At 41.6% G+C, this 24,611-nt stretch overlaps 1 protein-coding gene across 1 annotated transcript in view; it reads right to left on the bottom strand.

The window, feature by feature from the left end:
• Window positions 1–24,611, bottom strand: part of TMEM135 (transmembrane protein 135) — a 433,297-nt gene that overhangs the window by 345,861 nt on the left and 62,825 nt on the right. The window contains exon 3 of the mRNA XM_073662037.1: window positions 14,226–14,318. Within this exon, the coding sequence (XP_073518138.1) occupies window positions 14,226–14,318 (93 nt within the window). The remainder of the gene's footprint in view (window positions 1–14,225; window positions 14,319–24,611) is intronic.

Raw genomic sequence — 24,611 nt, 5'->3', positions numbered from 1 at the left:
GGCCCGTACACCTCTGAAAGCTGTCGCCTGTAGGCTTGGTGTACCTCTGACATGGTGTCACGGGTGTAGCAAGTGTGACAGACAGTCGCTCTGGATCTGGCTGTAGAAGGTCACTGCTCTTGGCATTGCAGACGCCTTCTTGATCCTCTCATCTCTGTAGTGTTGTTATCTCCTTGTTTCTTTAATGCACAGCAGCAACCTCCATCTTCTGCTGCTAATTGAAACACCCTTGCTTGATAATTAAAAACTCTCAGTGTCTCCAGAGAGTCGCCGGTGATAGTTCTATGATCCTTTGTCCATGCCTAGAGTACTGGTAGTCGGCTAGTTTCTTCTGGACTTCCCTTGGAGGACAGTTGGCGTTATCGCTCTTGTATCTTCTCAAGCTAAGTGTATTCCCTTTGTTTGTTTACCTTGTTCTCTAGTTACAGTGGGGCCTGACTAGTGTTCACCCCATCCCCTCCCTACCTAGGTCCAAGCTCTAGGGACATTCAGGGATTAGGTTTCCTGCTCGGCGATAGGTGCGGAACCTATATAGGGACGATAGGGTAGTCAGGGTGATATTAGATCTGCCTAGGGGTCTCCACTTTCCCTTTCCCTAGTCGTTGGGCTCCCTTCCCCCTCTTCACGTTATTGTACACTTATTCCTTCCCTCACCTTGCGTGACACGTGGCTTATCTCCCACAAGAAGTAAACTATTAGACACTGAAATTCATAATGCTCAATCCTACTTAACCCAATCATTATCTGTGGGAGAAAATTCAGTAGACCGCCCTACATATTAGATAGTTGGACGGGCTTACCGAAATCCATAGAGACGGCTGACATTAATGTTTTTGGGGGCCTTTAGTACAGTGAAAAATAAATTAAAACATGGCTGCTGGTCTTCCTAAAAAGATGATCCACTATTGAGACCTCCCTCTATGAGGACCCCAAATCTCACTTTGAATGGATCACTGTTCGAGCATGCGCACTGCCACTTCATTCAATTGCCAGGACGGCAGTGCGCATGCTTGAGCACCGATCCACTCAAATAGAGGACTCGGGGCTCGTGTTGAGAAAAAATATCAGAAAAAGATGGAATCATATACACTGCTCAAAAAAATAAAGGGAACACTCAAATAACACATCCTAGATCTGAATGAATGAAATATTCTCATTGAATACTTTGTTCTGTACAAAGTTGAATGTGCTGACAACAAAATCACACAAAAATCATCAATGGAAATCACATTTATTAACCAATGGAGGCCTGGATTTGGAGTCACCCCCAAAATTAAAGTGGAAAAACACACTACAGGCTGATCCAACTTTGATGTAATGTCCTTAAAACAAGTCACAATGAGGCTCAGTATTGTGCGTGGCCTCCACGTGCCTGTATGACCTCCCTACAACGCCTGGGCATGCTCCTGATGAGGTTGCGGATGGTCTCCTGTGGGATCTCCTCCCAGACCTGGACTAAAGCATCCGCCAACTCCTGAACAGTCTGTGGTGCAACGTGACGTTGGTGGATGGAGCGAGACATGATGTCCCAGATATGCTCAATCGGATTCAGGTCTGGGGAACGGGCGGGCCACTCCATAGCTTCAATGCCTTCATCTTGCAGGAACTGCTGACACACTCCAGCCACATGAGGTCTGGCATTGTCCTGCATTAGAAGGAACCCAGGGCCAATCGCACCAGCATATGGTCTCACAAGGGGTCTGAGGATCTTATCTCAGTACCTAATGGCAGTCAGGCTACCTCTGGCGAGCACATGGAGGGCTGTGCGGCCCTCCAAAGAAATGCCACCCCACACCATTACTGACCCACTGCCAAAGCGGTCATGCTGAAGGATGTTGCAGGCAGCAGATCGCTCTCTACGGCGTCAACAGACTCTGTCACGTCTATCACATGTGCTCAGTGTGAACCTGCTTTCATCTGTGAAGAGGACAGGGCGCCAGTGGTGACTTTGCCAATCCTGGTGTTCTGTGGCAAATGCCAAGCATCCTGCACGGTGTTGGGCTGTGAGCACAACCCCCATCTGTGGACGTCGGGCCCTCATACCACCCTCATGGAGTCGGTTTCTAACCGTTTGTGCAGACACATGCACATTTGTGGCCTCCTGGAGGTGATTTTGCAGGGCTCTGACAGTGCTCCTCCTGTTCCTCCTTGCACAAATGCGGAGGTAGTGGTCCTGCTGCTGGGTTGTTGCCCTCCTACGGGCCCCTCCTTGTCTCCTGTTGTACTGGCCAGTCTACTGGTAGCGCCTCCAGCCTCTGGACACTACGCTGACAGACACAGCAAACCTTCTTGCCGCAGCTCACATTGATGTGCCATCCTGGATGAGCTGCACTACCTGAGCAACTTCTGTGGGTTGTAGAGTCCGTCTTATGCTACCACGAGTGTGAAAGCACAACCAACATTCCAAAGTGACCAAAACATCAGCCAGAAAGCATTGGTACTGAGATGTGGTCTGTGGTCCCCATCTGCAGAACCACTCCTTTATTGAGGGTGTCGTGATAATTGCCAATAATTTCCATCTATTGTCTATTCCATTTGCACAACAGCATGTGAAATTGATTGTCAATCAGTGTTGCTTCCTAAGTGGACAGTTTGATTTCACAGAAGTTTGATTTACTTGGAGTTATATTCTGTTTAAGCGTTCCCTTTATTTTTTTGCGCAGTGTATATTGTACAGATTCACTAATACATTTTGCTTTTAAACCTTTTCTTTCAGAACTTTTGATATTCTTATGAAAGATCGACTTCTTCTAATGGAAACGCCATTAAAAATAACCATATGTTGTGGATTTCTTCAGATAAACATTGGCTGCTCTTATTGATGTTAAATGGTTTGCAATTTCTGAAGAAAAGATGAACACGATCCACATTAGGACCATAATTAGATCCAGTCTGAAGCAAGCTCTTGTTTTTATCACATTATATAGAAACATGAGAGTCAGCTCGAACTCGTCTTGCCAAATCTGAATTTGTTGGAAACTAAAAACAAAGTTTCTGAAATTAATCAAAAGTTTATGATGTTTTGTGTGCAAAAACACGAGGTGATAAATTTTCGATGCGTGTTGGCAAGAGCCACAAATCAACAAAACAGCCTTTGCCGGCACATTTTTTTCTGGCCGCACAAACGAGTTGGACTCCAATCTACGGTCTACAGAACAGGACCTCTATGAGATGTGTTGAAAATGTTCTCCAAAGTCCAACTTTCTGAACTCCATACAGACACCATCGTTCAAGTGTTCTTCTGATCTACATTTATGGCATATCCAAAGTGTGATAGATGTAGGTGCCACATCTGGGATCTGCACTTATCTTGAGAACAGGGACTTATCGGCCACTGCTGTCAGAGGAGCGGTGGCTGCGCATGCGCCACTCTTTCCATTCACTTCTATGTAAACTCCGAAAACTGCACTTGGATGTCCCATAAGTCCTTAACACTTCAAGGGTCGATGCACATGATGCATTTTTGATTTGTCCAGAAACACCACAGAAAAATATCTCATCAACAAAGTAAACTACATCTTTGAAATGACTGGTACACATGGTGTTTTATTTTTCTGTGCATGAAGTGCTAAAGTGCGGACTTTAAAATTTACAGAGGACATCTACCAGTGATTTAAGGCACCCATGCAGATTAGAATAATGTCAACTGAACCCATCGATATCGGCAGGCTCGGCAGACAGTCTGATGTCTTCTGACTCCCATAATGATCAGGCATGTTAGATTTTAGACTGCCATTTGTTCTCGGTAAGACAAGTCACTGCCATAGGAATCTGGCAGTGACTCTCTCAGAGAATCCAGGAGTGATTGGAACAGCGAGTACCCTGTGCATAGAGGAGTAGGGAGAAATAGCTGTGAGCCAACAAGTATCTACAGGTGCTTCTCACTAAATTAGAATATCATCAAAAAGTTACAGTAATTTATTTCCATTCTTCAATACAAAAAGTGAAGCTCTTATATTATATAGAGTCATTACAAACAGAGTGATCTATTTCACATGTTTATTTCTGTTAATGTTGATGATTATGGCTTACAGCCAATGAAAACACAAAAGTCATTATCTCAGTAAATTAGAAAAATTAACAAAAAACACCTGCAAAGGCTTCCAAACATTTAAAAAGGTCCCTTAGTCTGTTTCAGTAGGCTCCACAATCATGGGCAAGACTGCTGATTTGACAGATGTCCAGAAGGCAGTCATTGACACACTCCACAAGGAGGATAAGCCACAAAAGGTCATTTTAACATTTCCAAACATAAAGAATTAGGACAAAAAACATCAAAAAATCTCCGGAAATCAAATTTAAAAATGGTCTTGAGTTCGAAACTTCGTCTGCTTCTTCTAATTTTTTTTGCCCTATGTCCCCCTACCATCTACCCATCTAGAGAAGTTTTGATGTTTTTGTCCTAATTCTTGTTGTTTGGAAATTTTTACATTTTTGAAATAAAGACTTCATGATTTTATCTGCACCATCTGGATTCATGAATCAGAAGCTGGATCACCTTCCTCTCTTTCCCAGTGTCTACTCAAGCCTAGCATTGGCTTGGATTGCGGGCTTCTGAACAGATTGAACTACAATGCTGGGTGAGCTGGCTTTTTCTCCTTTTCACACCTTTTGAGGAGGACACATCAAGAACAACGAGCATCTTCTGTACCAATGCCATGGTTGATGTGCAGGACTGCAGAGGCCGTATTATTCAGTTTCTCAGGAGACTAAATGGCATTCTACAATTCAATGAGATGTTCATGACATGGTCCAAGTGAGCTCAACTAAAAGATGTAAATTGTCTAGGACTTTAAGAATCTGTTCTTGGGCCCAGTTATTTCATATAGTGCAGAGTCTTTCAATCACAGTAGCAGCTAAGACCGCCACTAAGACCTGGTGACCTTGAGCTCCAGATACACTTGTATTGAGCACTAGCAATCGGTAGATAGTAGTTCCTCCTTGACTCATGGGGGCACTTAAGTGGTAGCAGACGGCGCTTACAGACACTGTAGGGATTTCCGCCATGGTTGAAGTCTTTATGGCTGTTTTTCAAAGGGTTTTTCCTTACTCAAGAATGGGTTTCTGAATTGCCCCATTGGGTTGAAGCGGTGCCCTATTCATTGTCTATTGGTCAACGAATAAACTGCCAGAGATGATCAAAGATAATGAATGAAGTAGTGGTGAGCATGGATGACCATCTTTCCATTATCACTTAGCATTTCAAAGCTATGTTCTTCGGATTTGTGGAGGTCCTGTCGGTCGGACGCCAAGCAATATGCAAGTTATCACCTATCTTGTGGATAAATAATAACTTGATGAGATAGTGCAACCCCATTACGTCTTGGAAGCTCAACAAAATAGAGTCCTGCAACAAGCAAGTGGTTGTGTCTGGAAGAGGCTTCCTCACGTTAGTTGAACACAACATTTAGAAATCACATCCGGCAGTTTCATCAAGATGGATTTCCTTTATTTTTTTTAGATTAATAATAAATGTGCCAATCAGTAGTAAAAGCTTTGTAACACTATCACTTAGTTTGTAGAAGCCATATCTACCTTGGCCTTCACAGTAAAGTGGTTGGGTAAATATAAGAGGCAGAACTGCAAATACTGTCATCCAAAGTAAAGGATAAAAAGGTCAGAAACACAGTAACAATCATAATGACAGTCATAGCGCCAATTAAGAAAATTGTAACAGCTTATCTTAGGCAAATAATGTAATTGAATGAACGCCAGTACATAGACGTATCGAAGGTCATGGAGAACCGCGCTCGACAGACGTCATTGCAGTGTATTAATGCACAGTACCAACACTTGTAGGACCTTGCAGCTTTCCTTATGTTCAACGATGCTGAAATAAAAGGATATTTACAGAAAGGCAAACACAATACCCTAACATGGTCACCAAGAGTTATGCATGAACCAGTAATACAAACAGTAGTAAATAAAATAATTCTCAGGTTGCCAAGGTGGACACGATCCAACACTTAGCTGCCTCAGATTCAACTGGGCTGACTTGCCCAGTTGAACCTAAGGCAACTAAGTGTTGGATCAATGAAAGTTGGATCAATGAAAGTGTTGGTTCAATGAAATAGAAAATGTTTTAAAAAAGTGTCTAGAGAAAGGGCCAAAGTTGAGGTGTCCATTAAAGATGAACAATTCGAGACCCATTGCGCTGGTCTGGAGTCCAGTTCGGTCCTCCAAGACTGCGGATTTTCACTTCTGCACTCTAAATCCTCAACCCGGCATCCCGAATGTCCCTGTTGGTTACTAGGACCCGTAATGTCAGACATTGGACCAATGTAGTGCAAATTGAATTTTTCATCGTTGGTGGTCATACAGCTTAGATCATTACTGACTCCTCAACAAACATGTACGCTTGGCTTACACAGGTGTTCTAAAAAGAGAGAGGGGAATAATCCACTGCCCAACACGTCTGTTGTGGTCTTCTCTTTCACGAAAAAAAAAATGATGAGACATGTTGCAATCCAACATGCTTGACTATTCTTTCGCAAATCATCTGCCTCAGGATTGTGACACCACCATGGTCAGCCGGTGAGGAGATCATTCGACATACTATAGATATAATGTACAGGGACACCTTTAGTTTTTCGGAAGTCAACTAACAACCTTGTTTTTCCAAATTTCTAAAGGGGATCACAAGTTGAAGTGATCCCAACCTAAACTATAAAATCGCCTATACTCCACTGGCTTAGATTACAAGCTGTAATCCGATCTGTAAGAAGTTATAATTGAAAGGAGTTTTCGCATCAGGACAACTCCTTTCCATGTGTCCTAGTAGGTCTTTAAGAGTTTAAGGAGGGCATGTCCACAACTCCAGAACTAGAAACAAGAGCGGCTGCAAAGAGTGGCTCCTTCTCTGCGGGATTTGTTGATGTCATAGTTGTCCAATCATCTGAACCTGACATTGATTGTGCATGACGACAGATTCAGATGAAGCCCAAGTGTGTGCTTGGCTCCAGTGACGATCAGTTGATTGACTACATTTAGAGGTTTATGCTAGACAAGGTGGCAATCTGCTGAAGAAATCGATCTTACCCGTGGAGGTTTTTCCCCACTACATAGATCAATAAGCAATTACTCCTCCATTAACTGGAGTAGGGGCACCCATTTTGTTGCTTTGGGTCCCCTTTATCATTATGTACACCCTGTTTGAACCCTAAAGGTCCCCATACACATTAGATAAAGTTGGTTAAACCCGCTGGTATCGCCAAGACTGGCTGATGATCTCATACGTATGGTGGCCTCCTGGCTTTTCAGACAGATGATTTTAAGGAAGAGAAGTATCAGGTAGTTGATATATCATCCCTTTGTTTTCAGGTCCACATGTCTCTTTTTTCCACCTGCCCTTTGAAAACACAAACACTAAGCAAAGCCGAGCTTCCATGGGCATTGGGAAGTCGGGAGAATTAGCTGTCGACCAAACAAAGGTATGACTAGTCTACAAAAAAATTTAATGGCTAAGCCAACTCAAGCCTGATCATCTAAGAACATCTTTATAGGTGTTTTTACAAAGTCTTTTTGAGAACTACAATTTCTTGCTGACACACAAAGCAGCGGAGACCGCCACAATTATCAGTATTTATTATTCTACATTGCAGACTAAGAGGCAGAGTCTCACATTTCCTAATGTCTAGGTCATATCTGGCACGGAAAAAGGTGCAGGAAAAAAAAAATTGCTGCCGTCAAGTCTACACTAAAATAGTCCAGAACTGAGCTCGATTTAAGAGACACAACAACTTTTTTGAATCTTTAAAAAGAAAAAAAAAAAGTCCAACTAACTAGTCGAACCATGAGGGTTAACAACGGGGGAGCGAGAGCATGCATGGGAAATGCGCAGGTAGACGACAAGGAAACTTGATTTAATTTCAGTTCATGTGAAAAAGGTATTACGGAGATTTAGAGCAGAGACAGGTGGGAAGAACAGGATACAGACGTTCTTTGGACTATCAGAGTTCAGCAGACGGTGGGGAAAAAAAAAAGAGAGAAGAGGCAATAAGTAGTATAAAACGGAGGACTCGAGACAGCTGGAGGACAAATCAGGGTGAACAAAGGAGACATCACCGAGAGGAGAAGATACAGGGGAGGGCGAAGGAGAAGTTTGAGAAAAAACAAAACGTCGGGAAGAAGAAGACAGAGATGGTCGTAAAAAGCCAATGAGTAAAAGGATCCCAGGGAAGAAAAAGAGCGAAGCAGGATGGAAAGAGATAAAATAAGTGATGATCAAAGGAGGAAAAATAGCAGAGATTAATGCAGTATGTAATAAAAATAATAAACAGGTCATCTCGCTATGTTATACTGGACGTATGAAATACTGCAAACGCTTATTAAAAAGAATTTCGATGCTGCCGGGCGGTGGAACATCTGCAATCATGTGGTGTGTACGGATTCCAAGGTTTTATTACATGGAGTCTAAGATTAAGTGGCCAAATCAATGAGAGAAGCCACAGTGTCTCCATGACAAGGGCAGTCCAACCACCACGGAGGTGCTAGTCCGAGTACACATTACATATGACCCTCTTCTCGGAATGATCGTAGCCTTTCAGAAAATCAAAAATGGAATAGATGGCACATTTCTACTATAGATGACCATACTTGATTTCATTGGGCTTGGCCAACGATGTATGAAGGCCACCAGGTACCCCCCTAATCCTATGATCACATGGTCAGCTAAATTTATCGGACCAGTCGTGTCCAGAAATTACTTACATGACTGGCTCCGTGTGCCCATCCGCATATGGGACAGATATAGGAGCCGCCTGCTATTTACATGCTCAAGTCTGGTCTGTAAATCGGACCAGATCAGAAGATACTGCGATTTCTTTTACACAAGGACCCAAGGTCTATGTAAAAAATAGTTATTGTACGTCAGAACGTACCCCAAAGTGTATGTTAGAGAAAGTAAGGGTCTGGCAAGTTGGATTACCCCAATGACTGATAAGCTGCTACCAAAGGTGTCTGGCAGGGACTTACTCCCCTATTTTCTTTCAAATAAGCATGCATGGTCGGCCAAACTGAGTGTGTTTATCGGGAAATTGGGAGAAATAATGGTTAATTTGACTGCTATATAATGTGTATTGTCAGCTTAAGAACCTAGAAAAAGACTAGAACCTACTTCTTTTGACCCTTTGATTGGCACTGTAAAGTCAATTACTGCCTAAACTGCGTAAACCCTGATTGTCACCTATATTCCTCCCTCATGTAAGTTTTAATGGCAGTGCCAAGGAGGCTGATGTGCAGCCCTACAGTTGGTCATAAATGTCAGATCTTTGTTGGCCGAACAGCTATAACTGTCCAACAAGGATTACAACTGGTCCCCACCATGACTCGATAAAGTCGAGTAACCGGCTACGAGATATTTCTGGCTATGGTTCTACCTAGGTGAAAACAAAAGGATCTGGCATATTGAATAACCAACACACTGACCCTTCGTTCCCCCAACATACACTCTCGTGGGAAAGTCAGGACTCCGTCATAAAAGTTAGATGGATTACCAGTCCTGCTAAAATAGAAGGTTGATGTTTGGTTGACATTTATCCAATTTGTATGGTCAACTTTACCCATCAGAACCATCATAAGGGTGGGGGGACTCACTTCTTCTGTAGACAGTGTTTTGGCACTTCGAAATTCGACCACAAAAGTTTAAAGGTTCATTTACTTGAATTCTACTCAAAAGTTTTGATAGCTTTGATATTGTATTGTACAAAGAACTTTGGGTCTAAAGATAGCCATACACAAGAGAATAAAGCTGTGTATTTGACGTTTGACCTCAATTCAGAAGATTTTGGGGAAAAACTGGATTAGCAATGTTGGATTTTTAAATGAAAATATGGTTCCAGCTTCCAAAATCAAGGTAAAGATAAAACCATGTCTTAATTTATAGTACTTTGAAAAATGAATACACATTGCAGGAAATCTCATTTATATAGATTCCCTGGGCTAACAGTTCGGGACCCGGTCCGTTGTCTGCCCTTATTCACACACTGAGGTCAACCTTGATACATGGTAAGGTTTTAAAATATTAGACAGAGTAGGACCATCCCGAATGGGGTCACCGTGCCGTGGTGGGATGGCTTTTATACTATTTTTGATCAAAAACAGTGTTACTAAGAACCCTATGTTATTTAAATGCATTTTTGCTTTTTATTTTTTATAGCAGGGTTTTTGTTCATTTTTGCTTCTTTTAGTTTTTTTTCTGAATTATGGTCAGTTTAAACGTGCATTTATGTGCTGCATGTATACCAACTTAAACTAAGCTCAGTTTTTGTGTTTTTTATCTTTGTATCGTTGCATTTTGTGCAAGCCAGGGTGTGGTCTCCCCTTCCTTGAGCATGAAATCACATTTATATAGCTTCCCTGGGCTAGTGTCCACAGTTCGGGACCCGGTCCGTTGTCTGCCCTTATTCACACACTGAGGTCAACTTTGATACATGGTAAGGTTTTAAAATATTAGACAGAGTAGGACCATCCCGAATGGAGTCACTGTACGGTGGTGGGATGGCTTTTATACTATTTTTGATCAAAAACAGTGTTACTAAGAACCTTATGTTATTTAAATGCACTTTTGTTTTTTATTTTTTACAGCAGGGTTTTTGTTCATTTTTGCTTCTTTTAGGTTTTTTTTCTGAATTATGGCCAGTGTAAACACGCATTTATTTGCTGCATGTATACCAACTTAAACTAAGCTCAGTTTTTGTGTTTTTTTTTACATTGCAAAAAATAGCAGGGTGAAAGGGGAGATCTCCATATAATTAACGCGTTTCGAAGGCTAAAAACATTCTAAAACACTGGTATATGTTAAAAACATGTATAGAGTTCGAAACGTGTCGAAACCCTATTTTTTGCAATGTGTATGTATTTTTTAAAGGACTATGAATAAAGACATGGTTTTATCCTTACCTTGAGTTTGGAACCTGGATCTCTGTTTTCTTCAAACATGCATCGGCGTGGTCTCCGATCTCAGGTTTCTTTACTATCTGGATCAATTTGGAAACAGTAAACTGGTATTTTTTCTCTAACTAAACCTAATCTTTTCTTCAAAAAAGGAAGATAAGCAGCCAAAACCCACCCATAAGCAACATCTAGGCCACCGACCAGTGTCCATTACGTTCTAGCTAAGGAGCAATCCAGAGCACTACTGGTAATAGGCAGGATTTACAAAATTCCGAAAACCCATTATCCACTGGTCTAGAAATTTCGAAAGCCTAGAACATTACTTTTTTTGTGGGAAGCCTTCTCAAAGATACTTTAGTCTCACAGGTAAATTTTGTGACCAACCCATAGTCCAGATTTGAACGAGGTCTCGTAAGATTTTGGCTTTTCCACATTGGCTTTCCATGATTGACAGCTGGAAACCAGTAAGTCAAAAGCAGATAACGACAATTTATGAGGACAAATTAACACATGCCGAGGCACATATAATAATAAGCAGCTCACTATCTGCTACAGCTGGTGGACCAGAGGCAGATGCCACCAGGACGTGGTAACGGGAGACAGATGTCTTTCCCAAGTATTCACAATCATCCAAATTCTCAATGAAAGAGGCACCCCACGCTTGGGAAGTGTGGGGAAATGCTGAGTGAGCGGCTCTGGGAGATTTAAGAAACCGCTCCCACATTACAAGAAGCACCTGTTACGTCCTCACATTCTATCACGAGCTGTCGTGGCAGGAAAGGATGCTGGAGCCGTGCCGAAATCTTCCCTATGTATATATGGCTAGCAAACTGTTATGTCCCGCAGTGATCCCTCAGTTAAGCCACTTTAAAGAAATTTTTTTTTTTTTATTTCCAATTGCAAATATAAATAACTATTAATGGCACAGATAGTACTGCCTTACCCTACTTCATTTTAAATGTAATTGGTCCAAATATTCCTATCTACTCTTGCAAAATACGATAGCGTTTTCTCCATCTCTATTGCTTTGTGAATGGTGTAGACACAGATGGTACTCCTTCCCTATTTCTCCTTGTAAATCTAATAGGCACAGATAGTACTGTCTTCTTTACTTCCCTTGTGAATGATACAGATACTGATAGTACTCCCTCCTTGTCTATCCTTGTAAATCTAGCAGGCACAGATAGTACTGCCTCCATTACTTCCCCTGTGAATGATGTGAACAGATAGTACTGCCTCCCTGTCTTTTTTGCAAAAACATATAAGTAAAGGTAATACCGCCTCCCTATCTTTCGCTACAACTGACAAAGGCCTACATAATACTGCCTCCCAGTCTTTCTCTGTAAATGATGTAGGCTCTAATAGCTATGCGTCTTTGTAAACTATTTACACTAAGAGAGCACTGCCTTCTTATTTATCTCTGCCGTCCCACCTTCCCCTTTAAATAATGTAGTCCCAGATAGTCCTGATTCTCTGATGTAGGAGATCCCGGTTTCCATACATAACTTATGCAGCTACAGAGTGCTGCCTCCTTGTTTTTCCATGTAAATGATGTGGGCACAGATATTACTGCTTCCCTCTCTCTCTAAATGATGTAAGCAATCCTTGTTTCCATACAGAAATTATGCAGAAAAAAAAAGACAATACTGTCTCCTAGATTTTCCCTGGAAATGAAGTAAGCACAGATAGTACTGCGTTCCTTTATCAGTCAGTAAATGATGTAGACACCAATAGTACGACCACCCTGTCTTTTTCTGTAAATTATGTGGGCAATCCCTGCTTGTATAAGTAAATCATGCAGACACACAGACTACTGCCTCTTTGTTTTTCTCTGTAAATAATGTAGGCACAGATAGTACTACTTCCCTGACTCTTTGTAAATTATATAGGCATAGATAGTACTACCTCCCTGTCTTTCTCTGTAAATGATGCACTCTTTGTTTTCCTATGAGTAATTTATGTACAAAGAAGACTGCCCCTATATTTCCCTGTAAATGATGTAGACACAGATTGTACTGCTTCCCTGTCTTTTCCTGTAAATGATGTAGACACAGATAGTACTGCATCCCTGTCTTTTTCGCAAATGATGTAGACACAGATAGTACTGCATCCCTGTCTTTTTCTGCAAATGGTGTAGACACAGATAGTACTGCATCCCTGTCTTTTTCTGCAAATGGTGTAGACACAGATAGTACTGCATCCCTGTCTTTTTCTGTAAATGATGTAGACACAGATAGTTTGGGTTCCCTGTCTTTTTCTGTAAATGATGTAGACACAGATAGTACTGCTTCCCTGTCTTTTTCTGTAAATGATGTAGACACAGATAGTACTGCATCCCTGTCTTTTTCTGCAAATGGTGTAGACACAGATAGTACTGCATCCCTGTCTTTTTCTGCAAATGGTGTAGACACAGATAGTACTGCATCCCTGTCTTTTTCTGCAAATGGTGTAGACACAGATAGTTTGGGTTCCCTGTCTTTTTCTGTAAATGATGTAGACACAGATAGTACTGCTTCCCTGTCTTTTTCTGTAAATGGTGTAGACACAGATAGTACTGCTTCCTGTCTTTTTCTGTAAATGATGTAGACACAGATAGTACTGCTTCCCTGTCTTTTTCTGTAAATGGTGTAGACACAGATAGTACTGCTTCCCTGTCTTTTTCTGTAAATGATGTAGACACAGATAGTACTGCTTCCCTGTCTTTTTCTGTAAATGGTGTATACACAGATAGTACTGCTTCCCTGTCTTTTTCTGTAAATGATGTAGACACAGATAGTACTGCTTCCCTGTCTTTTTCTGTAAATGATGTAGACACAGATAGTACTGCTTCCTGTCTTTTTCTGTAAATGGTGTAGACACAGATAGTACTGCTTCTTGTCTTTTTCTGTTAACAGTGTAGACACAGATAGTACTGCTTCCTGTCTTTTTCTGTAAATGGTGTAGACACAGATAGTACTGTTTCCCTGTCTTTTTCTGTAAATGATGTAGACACAGATAGTTTGGGTTCCCTGTCTTTTTCTGTAAATGATGTAGACACAGATAGTACTGCTTCCCTGTCTTTTTCTGTAAATGGTGTAGACACAGATAGTACTGCTTCCTGTCTTTTTCTGTAAATGGTGTAGACACAGATAGTACTGCTTCCTGTCTTTTTGTGTAGATGGTGTAGACACATTTAATTAGAAAACATGTAGGCAAAGATAGTACTGTGTCCTTGTTTCCATATGTAAATTATGTATATAGAGATGGTACTCTTGCCATTTATGTAATTACCTAATGTAAAATTGTATTACTTTATATGTAATTTACTTCAAAAACCTTGAAAAAAAAATTACCTGCTTTTTCTTTCAATCAGGATAGCGACATAGGACGCGGGCAAAGCAGCACCAAACCCTGGCGTCCAGAAGTAAAATTTCCCCAGAATCTTCCTGTAATAGAGAATTACAATTAATACATAAAATTAAATACTCCTCTTCATCGCCTAGCTAGCAGATGCCGTTACAATACACAGAGGCTGTACACTAGGCAGTGAATCGGTTAAAAACCATATGGAACACTGGTTTTCATGGGTCGGACAGGGATGCAGGTCATTTCTCCCGAAACAATGGTTCTTTGTATGAAGCGACCTCTGTAAACATGGTTCCTTATGGCTTGGACCCAGGACGAATCATTATGTTCTCCATCCTTTCTTCAGTATGGAAACATTTCATTGCAAAGGAAACGGTGGAAGTTTATTAAAGGGCCAGCGTTGCTTGATTACAAAGGGTAAATAATGAGCAGAGATAAAAACAGTAATTACAACACAATGTATAGGTACGTTTCATGATGTAGAAGCGTAATAATACTTCACGTTGTACCGTGACATGTCAGTACGCGATTCTGTGAAGATGGTCTCTAAACGGGCCTTTAAAATTTAGGACAGGAAAGTTTGGCTTGCTCTTTCTCCCCAAAAAATAAGGAGGCACAGATAGTACTGTCTCCACCGCTCTTCCTTTAATTATGTAGTGATGGATAGTACTGCCTACCCGTCTTTTGTTATAAATGATGTACACATTGCTGGCACCGATTTCGTGTCTCTTCGTGTAAATTATTAAGGCACAGATAGTACTTTTCCAACTCTACTTGTAAATGATTTAGGTGCTGACAGTACTACTGTCTCCCATTCTCCTGTTCTAAATGATGAAGGTACAGACAGCACTGCTTTACTCTCCCTGTGACAGAATTAAAAATAGCACTATCTCCCTTTCTGTCCTTGTAAATAATATAGGCACAGATAGTACTGCCACCTCTTCTCTTCGTACAAATGATGTGGCTACTGATTGTGCTATACCCTCTCAGCTACTTTTAAATGATGTGGGTACAAATAGTACTGTCCCCTCTTCCCTCTTTCTGAACTATGAAGTTACAGATACTACTTTATCCCCTTTAATCCATGTAAACGACGTAGGTCCGGACAGTAATGTCTCCACTGCTCTCCGTGTAAACCATCAAGGTACAAATAGTACTGCACACCCTTGTAAATGATGAAAGCACAGATAGTATTATGCAGGTACAGCTAGTACTACCTTCCCTCCTCTCCATCTAAAAGTCTCTACTTTTCTCTGTGTAAACCAAGAAGGAGCAGATAGTACCACATCCCCTTCTCTCCTTGTAAATGATGAAGGCAAAGATAGTACTGCATACCCTTCTCTCCTTGTAAATAATGAAGGCAGAGGTAGTACTGCATCCTCTTCTCTCTTTGTAAATTATGCAGGTACAGATAGTACTACATTCCCTTCTCTACATGTAAATTATATAGGTGTCTCTTTTTCTGTGTAAAACAAAAAGGACCAGATAGTACCGCATCCCCTTCTCTCCTTGCAAATAATGAAGGCATGGATAATACTCCATTCCTTTCTCTCCTTGTAAACGATGAAGGCACAGATGGTACTGCATTCTTTTCTCTCTTTGTAAACAGAGCAGGCACAGATAGTACTACATTCCCTACTCTCCATGTTAATGATGTAGGTACAGGTAGTACTTTCTGCCAGTCTCTCCCTCTGTAGGCAAACCCCTTATATAACGTCCTTATCAGAATCATTCCCCTCCCAAACTGCTCTGTAGGCTTCATCATTACATGCACGGTGACTGCTTTGCAATGTTGGGTCCTGGGTTAAAATCCCACATTAACGTGAAGTTTGTATGTTATCCCCGTGTTTGTGTGGGTTTCCTCTTGGTTCTCCAGTTTCCTCCCACATTCCAAAGACATACTGATAAGGAACGTATAATGTGAGCCCCAAGGAGGACAATGTGAATATGTAGGGGGTTATATAAGCAAACATAATAAATCAAATAGAAATATATCTTGCATTATTTAAAATAAATGGTCTCAAAGTGCTGTGATAAAAACCTTTAAGAATATTTAATGTGAGAAATCCACAAATAATTTTATATTTCTCCCTGGAAATCAGGTAAATTTCACTTTTCCTTATGACTAAATTGAGATCAATGTCATCTCTGGTTGTAAGACAAGTCGCTACAGCAGGAGCCCCCACTGAATCTTTACTAAAAGGCCATTCATTTCCATGTTTTATTTCTTTTAAAGGGAGTCGGTCAACTTAAACTGATGGTATAAACTATGGTATCAGCCTTGTAGGGAATATCACTCCAATAAAAATCACACCTTTAGTGTTCTAATCGCTGCCTCCATTCTGCAGAATCTACAGTTTAATCAAATATGCTAATGAGGATGCTCAGTGCACCCTCGGTGTGGCCAACACGCTCAATGCCCTGTTTCATCCACTGGATTTGCATGTCCCCGCCTCTCTCACTGGTGATTGACAGCACTGGCCTGAGATTTCTCTGCAGACAATGCTCACTTCAGACAAGGCAGTGCTGTCAATCACCTGTAAGCAAGGCTGGGACATGCAAATCCAGTGGGTGGAATAATGAACTGATCCTCTTAGCCACAAAGAGGGTGCACCTGGCACCCAAATTCTGCAATATGGGGGCAGCTGTTAGAACAGTTAATAAACAATTTTTTATAGGGGCTACATCTCCTAAAAGGCTATGTGCATAGTTTGTAAGACCTGACCGTAACCCCTTCCCACTACACAACATACAATTATGTCATGTAGCGGGTGCAGTCAAATGGATCGGGCTCAGGAGCTGAGCCTGCACCATACACAGCATATGATCGTAGGTTGCTGATGGTTTTCCTTGACTGCACAGGGACTACAGAATGCCCCCATGGCTACCATGTCGACAGTCCTGTGAGGCCCAGCAACAGGTGGAGCTACATATAAACGATACAGATGTATTGTAGTGAACAGAACAAGCAGTCAATTGCAGGTTCCAGTCCCATATGGAATTAAAAAAAATAAGAAAAAAAGTTTTAAAAATATTAAAAATTCAAAATCAGAATTAAAAAAAAGAAAAAAAAGTTTAAAAAAATATTAAAAATTCAAAATCACCCTCCTTTTACCCCCATCAAAAATAAAAATAAAATCAGATTTGGTATCGCCGGGTCTGTAAAAGTCTGATATACCAAATGATAATAAGCCATATGGTAAACACCATAAAGCAAAAAATAAATAAATTTAATTGAAACAAGCCCTCCCACATCTTCATTAACAAAATTTTTTTTTTAAAAAAAGTTACGGGGCTCAAAAAATGGTGAAACAAACTAAGTTTTATTTCTGATTTTTTTTTTTACCACCAAAGTAAAGAAAAAAAAAAACTATACAAATAATAGCATTGACCAGAAGAATCAATTTTCCAAGTCATTACAGCACAATTAAAGCATTAAAAACAAAAAATGTCGGAATTGTGGGTTTTTTCACCATTTCACCCCACTTGGAATTGTTTTTTCCTGTACATTATATGGTACAATGAATGAAAACTACAACTTGTCTTGCAAAAAAAAATAAAAAACAGCCACTCGTACGGCAATTTCGATAGAAGAATAAAAAAAGTTGAAGCCGTGGGAAGAAGAAAAGAAAAAATGAAAAATGAAGGGGGTTAAACACTCTGCAGAGAGAGAGTAACTGAACTTGTGTGACAATGGGGTTATTATCAGATTTAATAAAAATGAGCAAGGAAAGGATAACAGTAGTACAGGAAAGCAGTGTTGGTTGTGAAGGGTCTAGTGAGAAATCCAACAGCCTGAGTAAAGAGGTGCCGGCACGCCACCGGTCTCTGTGCACGCAGAAGCCCTAATCCTTGGCAGCTGCTCTTCATTACGTGCTGAGCCACAGACTTTACTAGGAATTTTGAAGCCATTTTCCCGAGGCTCCACCATCGCTTCCCCCGTTTTCAGGCCGTCCTGATATTGATTATTATATTTTTTGAGAAACACCAATCAATCAAGGGACGACGTCGTCCGATTGTGAACATGGAGGTTGGTGAAAGTGAGAATATTGGCTTACAGTTTTATCAAAATGTTCTATTGTGTAACTAGGAGAAAAGACGTGTCCTGATCATCTGGTTCAGTACGAGGACAGGCCCGGAAGATTTCTACTTCTGGAAGATTTATCTAACTTTTATTACTTGATCTTGATGGGTACAGCCATTATACTAAAGGAGTAACACATCCCAGAGGTTACAGGTTCACCTGCAAAGACTTAAAGGGACGTTAAACCTAGAAATTTATAAAAAGCTAAAAGTAACACATCTGCAGGGGCAGGAGATGTAATGTAGACTAACTCAAAGATCATCATAAAACAGCAAAAAGTGAACAAATTATCGCTGATTGTCCGATTCCTGCACAACTATTTATAATTACAATTCTCCAAACAAATGGATTAATAAGGGATATCCTTTGAACAAATGGGTCACCAGGGATCTTCTCCAAACTACAGGGTCACTAGGGATATCCTACAAACCTTTGGATCACCAGGGATGTCCCTTGAACCAATGGGTCACCAAGGATGCCCCCTGAACCAATGGGTCACCAGGGTTGCCCCCTGAACCAATGGGTCACCAGGGATGCCCCCTGAACCAATTGGTCACCAGGGACGTCCCCTGAACCAATGGGTCAGCAGGGCTGTCCTCTGACCCAATGGGTCATCAGAAATGTCCCCTGAACCAATGGGTCCCCAGGGATGTACCCTGAACCAATGGGTCCCCAGGGATGTCCCCTGAACCAATGGGTCCCTAGGGATGTCTCCTGAACCAATTGATCCCCAGGGATGTCACCTGAACCAATGGGTCCCCAGAGATGTCCCCTGAACCAATGGGTCCCCAGGGATGCCCGCCAAACCACTGGGTCACCAGGGATGCCCTCCAAACCACTGGGTCCCCAGAGATATTCTCCAAACCACAACGTCACCATGAATTTCCTCCAAACCACGGGGTTACTGGGGATGTCCTCAGAACCAATGGTTCACAGCAGATGGCCTCCAAACCAATGGATCACTAGGAATGCCTTCCAAACCAACAGGTCATCAAGGAATCTTCCAAACCATTGTGTCACCAGGGATGTTCTCCACACCAACAAGGCAACCAAGGGTGTCCTATAAATAAACCACTTGGTCATCAGGGATATCCTCAAAAGCTTCAGGTCACCAGGGATGTTCCCTGAACCAATGTATCACCAAGGATGTGGTGACTCAGAGACCCCGATCCACTGATTCACCAGGGATGTCCTCCAGACCACCAAACTGGGTCACAAAGGATGTTCTCCAAACCAATAGGTCACCAGGGATATCCTCCAAACCATCAGGTCAAAAGGAAAGTTCTTGAAACCACCGGGTCACCAGAAATGTCCTATAAATAAACCACTTGGTCACCAAGGATGTCCAGCAAACCTTAAGGTCGCCAGTGATGTCTCCTGAACCAACAGATCAACAAGGATGTCCTCAGATACACCAGAGAATCCTCCAAACCACCAGGTCACCAAGAATGTCCTCCAAATCTTAGAGTCACCAGAGATTTCCTCTGAACCACCTAGTCACGTTTGAACTGTTGGGTCATACACAGATGTGAATGTTGCCTTACCTACGTTTCTATTCATTATCCCATCCCTATAGATTAGCTCTCACTTTAGTAACATGATGTAGACTCTGTACAAGCTGAAATAGCTAGTAACAAATTCAGTAAGCCTTGTGTGTCAGTAAGAGCTTCTTCATCCTAATCCTCGCTCTGCGTGAGATATACTTTGGAGTCCGTTAATTGATTGTTATGGCTCCGGGGAGCCTGTTCTGTATAATGCTCCGATCTGTTTATTTGTAGCTGGATTGGAAAACAATCCAGTTGAGTGTTGGAGCTCTGACCGGCGCATGCGCCACCGGATCTTCACGGAATGTCGTCCTCCTCTATTACTGCTAAGTTACACAAAGATGGTTGCAATTAGCTACATTTATGGTTTATTGGAACATATGTACAGGATTACATGTATTGGTGACTTTGTAGCAGGATGAATCTGCTGCTGTGTGCACCGATACGGTGAAGGAAGAAGAAACAACAAGTAATTGTGAAGTCCCGTGGCAAGAATCGAAACGGAGTCCCCTCGGCAAAAAAGTGAGTGCATGGAGCCACATACCAAAAAAAACAACAAGCACAGAAGGACTCCAGTAGATCTTGAACAAAGGTCCGTAAAGACAGAAGAGATCAACCAACGGATGAGCAAAACGCTACTCCTTGCGCCAAGGGGATGGTTTGTGAGAGCCTAAAAGTCCTCGCTATGATTATCGGCAGCACATCTCCCAACGTAACCAGGTGTGCTGACCCAACAAGGAAAGTGTATGGAGACCAAAGGATCGTTTTACCGATCATTCATCTCCGTACAGTTTGCGTTGGTTTGTGTGAAAAGGACCTTGTTGTGTCAAAGTCCTTGTACATGATCGGCACAATCAATATCGATCGACCATGGTTACAGGCAGAAATATGTCCCTGTAAACCTAGCGTAGGACTGAAAATAGACATATATTAATTTATTTTATTTTTTTTAAATAAAGCCCTATCATGTAGTTATCAATTACCGTATAGTCGGTGGGAAATTTCCTTCCCGACCCCAAACAAAGCAATCAATATCTCTTTCAAGAAAGGCATCCGTATCCATACAGAACTCTTTCAATGATTCGAGCATCCCAACACCATGTGGCAGAGAGACTCATTGCTCTTACAGTGAAGAATCCTATCTAGGATGATGGTGAAACTTTTTTACTTCTTTTTTTCTCCTTTGTAACGGTTATAGGCATGGGTATAAAAATTATTTGAACATCACAACAACTTTTGGAAAGGAGTAGGATAGTCTCACTGCTCTTACAGTAAAGAATCCTTCCAGAACGGTGATGAAACCTTCTTTGCTCTAGACCTAGTAGACACATCCCTTGTCACGGTTATTGGTATGAGCAAAACAGGCCATTATACAGATCTTTGGACATCACAACACCATGTAACAAAGAGTATGATAGTCTCACAGCTCTTACAGTAAAGAATCCTTCTAGGAGGATGGTGAAACCTTCTTTCCTATAGACACAGTAGATACCCCTTGTCACAGGTACAGGTCTAGGTATAAAAAAGATCATTATACCATTAGCGTTATGTTATGAAACCTACTGCCCATGTACTACCATGTATAGTGAACCCCAGGCTTATTTACTGTCAAAAAACTGAAAAAAAATTGCAAGTGGGAAGGGAAATTTTTTTTACAGTTTTTTGTTGTTATAATGTTGACCTTACAGTTAAAGTGATCTGGTAACTTTGTCCTTCGAGGCACTACAGTAATGGTGATACCACGTATCAAATGATTATTTTGATATTTTATTAGTTCCCCTAGAGGACTTGAACCAACGATCACCTCTACAATACACTGCAATACTGTAGTATAATTGGGCTTCGTAGATGTGCTAACATGGCAACCATGGGGGAACTCTCCAGTAGACCCCCCCGGCTTGTGTGGTAAGCCATCGGCGTCCCGAGATATTGTCACATGGGGGCAAATGGCCGTCAGAACAGATGGCCACCATGTTTATAAACTTTTAAATGCGGTTGTCACAATTCTGGTGGGGAAGAGGGAACAACTGGCAATCAAGTAAGGGCCGGTGGACCGTCTTCAAAATGCGTATGCCAGGCTTTCTCTTGGGGTTTAAGTAAAGTTTCCTACCCTAGCGCAGTATCTGAATACTCTGGCGAAAGCCAAGTGGCTAGATGGCGGTCCACCTGGCACTCAGCACCTAAGGCACATGCTCCGGTTGACTCCCTCACCGCTAGGAAGGCCTCTAGCTTTTGGCATTAAGCGTTCTTGTCCGGTCCTTTCTCCAACTCCTTTTCCTATGCCCCATTAGGGAATATGGACAACAGGAGTCCACCGTACGGGAGCCCCTTACACGAGACAGAATGGCGAACCACTCCGTACACTGCCTTGTATTTCACGGATGGTCATTCTTATGCCCGTCCGGCTAAAGCTTCCCCTACCAGAATCATCTGTTTGCCGAGAGATGGAAAAGGAAGGACCCGGGGGGGCAAGAGGTTGATCGCCCCGATGGCTGAACTTTTAAAGAAATGATCTCTAATGAGATAAGCCCTTAAACTGCAGTGTACAGTATAAATATCCAGAAAATTTGCCGGAAAACCGGGCCACTCATGTCTCCATTTACATCCCCTCATTTGAATTTTGGGATAATTGATTCCAGAGCGGGATTTCAGGAGGCCGATGGGAAATTGCCTATTACCTTGTTTAAATTACACTATTTTTTTACAGTTATTAGCAAATACTGGAACAGAAAACCTCCGCAGGTCAGACATCTATATCCACCAGGCCGGCACTCGCTGGTTTACACAGCGCTAGGATGAGATACGGCATCTGTATGAATAAGCCCCCCGGGGGAACACCCCAGACAGGGTGATTTTAATTTAATTGCTTTATGTTTAATTTAGTTGCCTACAAAAAAAAAATCAACTGTATTAATTACACAGATAAGGAAGGAACAGTTAAAGGGGTTATCTGCGGCCGTAGAGGATCGCAGGGCGCCCGCTGACACCGATGGACACAGTTTCAGCTAAATAACGTTTTTTATTTCCAGGAAAGAGGGAAATAAAAACTTGCTGCTTTCTTGTATGTAAAGAAATCTAACATTTATTGGGTTATTTTAAAAAAATACAGAAAAAAGTGTGTAAATAAAGAAGGGCAGACTGCTCAATGCCAGTGTGGTGCCCGCTCTCAATCAGCTCCGTCTCCATTAATTGTTATATGGATTTGCAGTTGAAACCAGAAGTTTCCATACACTATATAAAAAGACACATATGAATGTTTTTCTCAATATCTGACATGAAATCAGAATAAACCTTTCCCGTTTTAGGTCAGTTAGGATTACCATCATTTTTAATATTTGCCAAATGCCAGAATAGTGAGAGAGAGAGAATGTTTTAAGGCATTTTTATTACTTACTACAAAGTCAAAAGTTTACATACACTAAGATTACTATGCCTTAAACAACTCCGGACTGCCCATATGATGTCATGTGTTTGGAAGCCTCTTTTTGGCAACATTCGAGTTAATTAGAGACACACCTGTGGATGTATTTTAATACACACCTGAAACACACTGCTTCTTTGTGTAGCATCATGGGAAAGTCTAAAGAAATCAGCCAAAATATCAGGAAGAGAATTGTGGACTTGCACAAGTCTGGCTCATCCTTGGGTACAATTTAAAGATACCTGAAGGTGCTTCGTTCATCTGTACAAACAATTATATGCAAGTACACAAAAGATGGGACTGTCCAGCCATCATACCGCTCAGGAAGGAGACGGGTTCTGTGTCCCAGAGATGAACATGCTTTGGTCCGACATTTGCATATCAACCCAAGGACAAAAGCAAAAGACCTTGTGAAGATGATGGCGGAAGCTGGTAAGATTGTGTCAATATCCACAGTGAAATGAGTACTGTATCAATATTGGGCTGAAAGGCCACTCTGCCAGGAAGAAGCTGTTACTCCAAAAGAAACATAAAAAGCCAGATTAATGTTTGCAAATGCACACAGGAACAAAGACCTTAATTTTCGGAGACATGTCCTGTGGTCTGATGAAACTAAAATTTAACTTTTTGGGCATAATGACCATCATTAGATTTGAAGGGAAAAGGGAAAAGCTTGGAGCCTAAGAACACCATCCCAACTGTGAAACACGGGGGTGGCAGCATCATGTTGTAGGGTTGTTTTGAGGAAGGAGGGTCTGGTGCACTTCACAAAATAGATGGGATCATGAGAAAAGAAGATTATGTGGCAATACTGAAGCAACATCTCAAGACATCAGCCAGGAATTAAAGCTTGGGAGGAAATGGGTCTTCCAAATGGACAATGACCTGAAGCATACTGCCAAAATGGTAACAAAGTGGATAAAGGATAATAAAGTCAATGTTTTGGAGTGGCCATCACAAAGCCCTGATCTCAATCCTATTGCAAATTTATGGACAAAGCTGAAAAGGCTGCGAGCAAGACGACTTACAAACCTGGATCAGTTACACCAGTTTTGTCAGGAGGAATGGGCCCAAATTCCGACCAACTATTGTGAGAAGCTTGTGGAAGGAGATCCCAAACGTCTGACCAAAGTCATTCAGTTTAAGGGCAATGGTACCAAATAGTAATGAAATGTATACTATGCAGCGTATTTATGCAACGTCAAACCCGCAGCGTCCAGATGTTACAGCATAGTGGATGGGATTTCTAGAAATTCCATGTCCACTATGCGTGCATCAGAGGCTGCGGATCACAAGTGGACATTGACATGAGGCGCGTCTTTCA

Source organism: Phyllobates terribilis, unplaced genomic scaffold, assembly GCF_046119375.1.
Source record: "Phyllobates terribilis strain yellow unplaced genomic scaffold, ASM4611937v1 Scaffold_2__4_contigs__length_985480577, whole genome shotgun sequence".
Lineage (NCBI taxonomy): Eukaryota > Metazoa > Chordata > Amphibia > Anura > Dendrobatidae > Phyllobates > Phyllobates terribilis.
The sequence above is the reverse complement of the archived record's forward strand: the minus strand, read 5'-3'. Positions and strand labels throughout refer to the sequence as shown.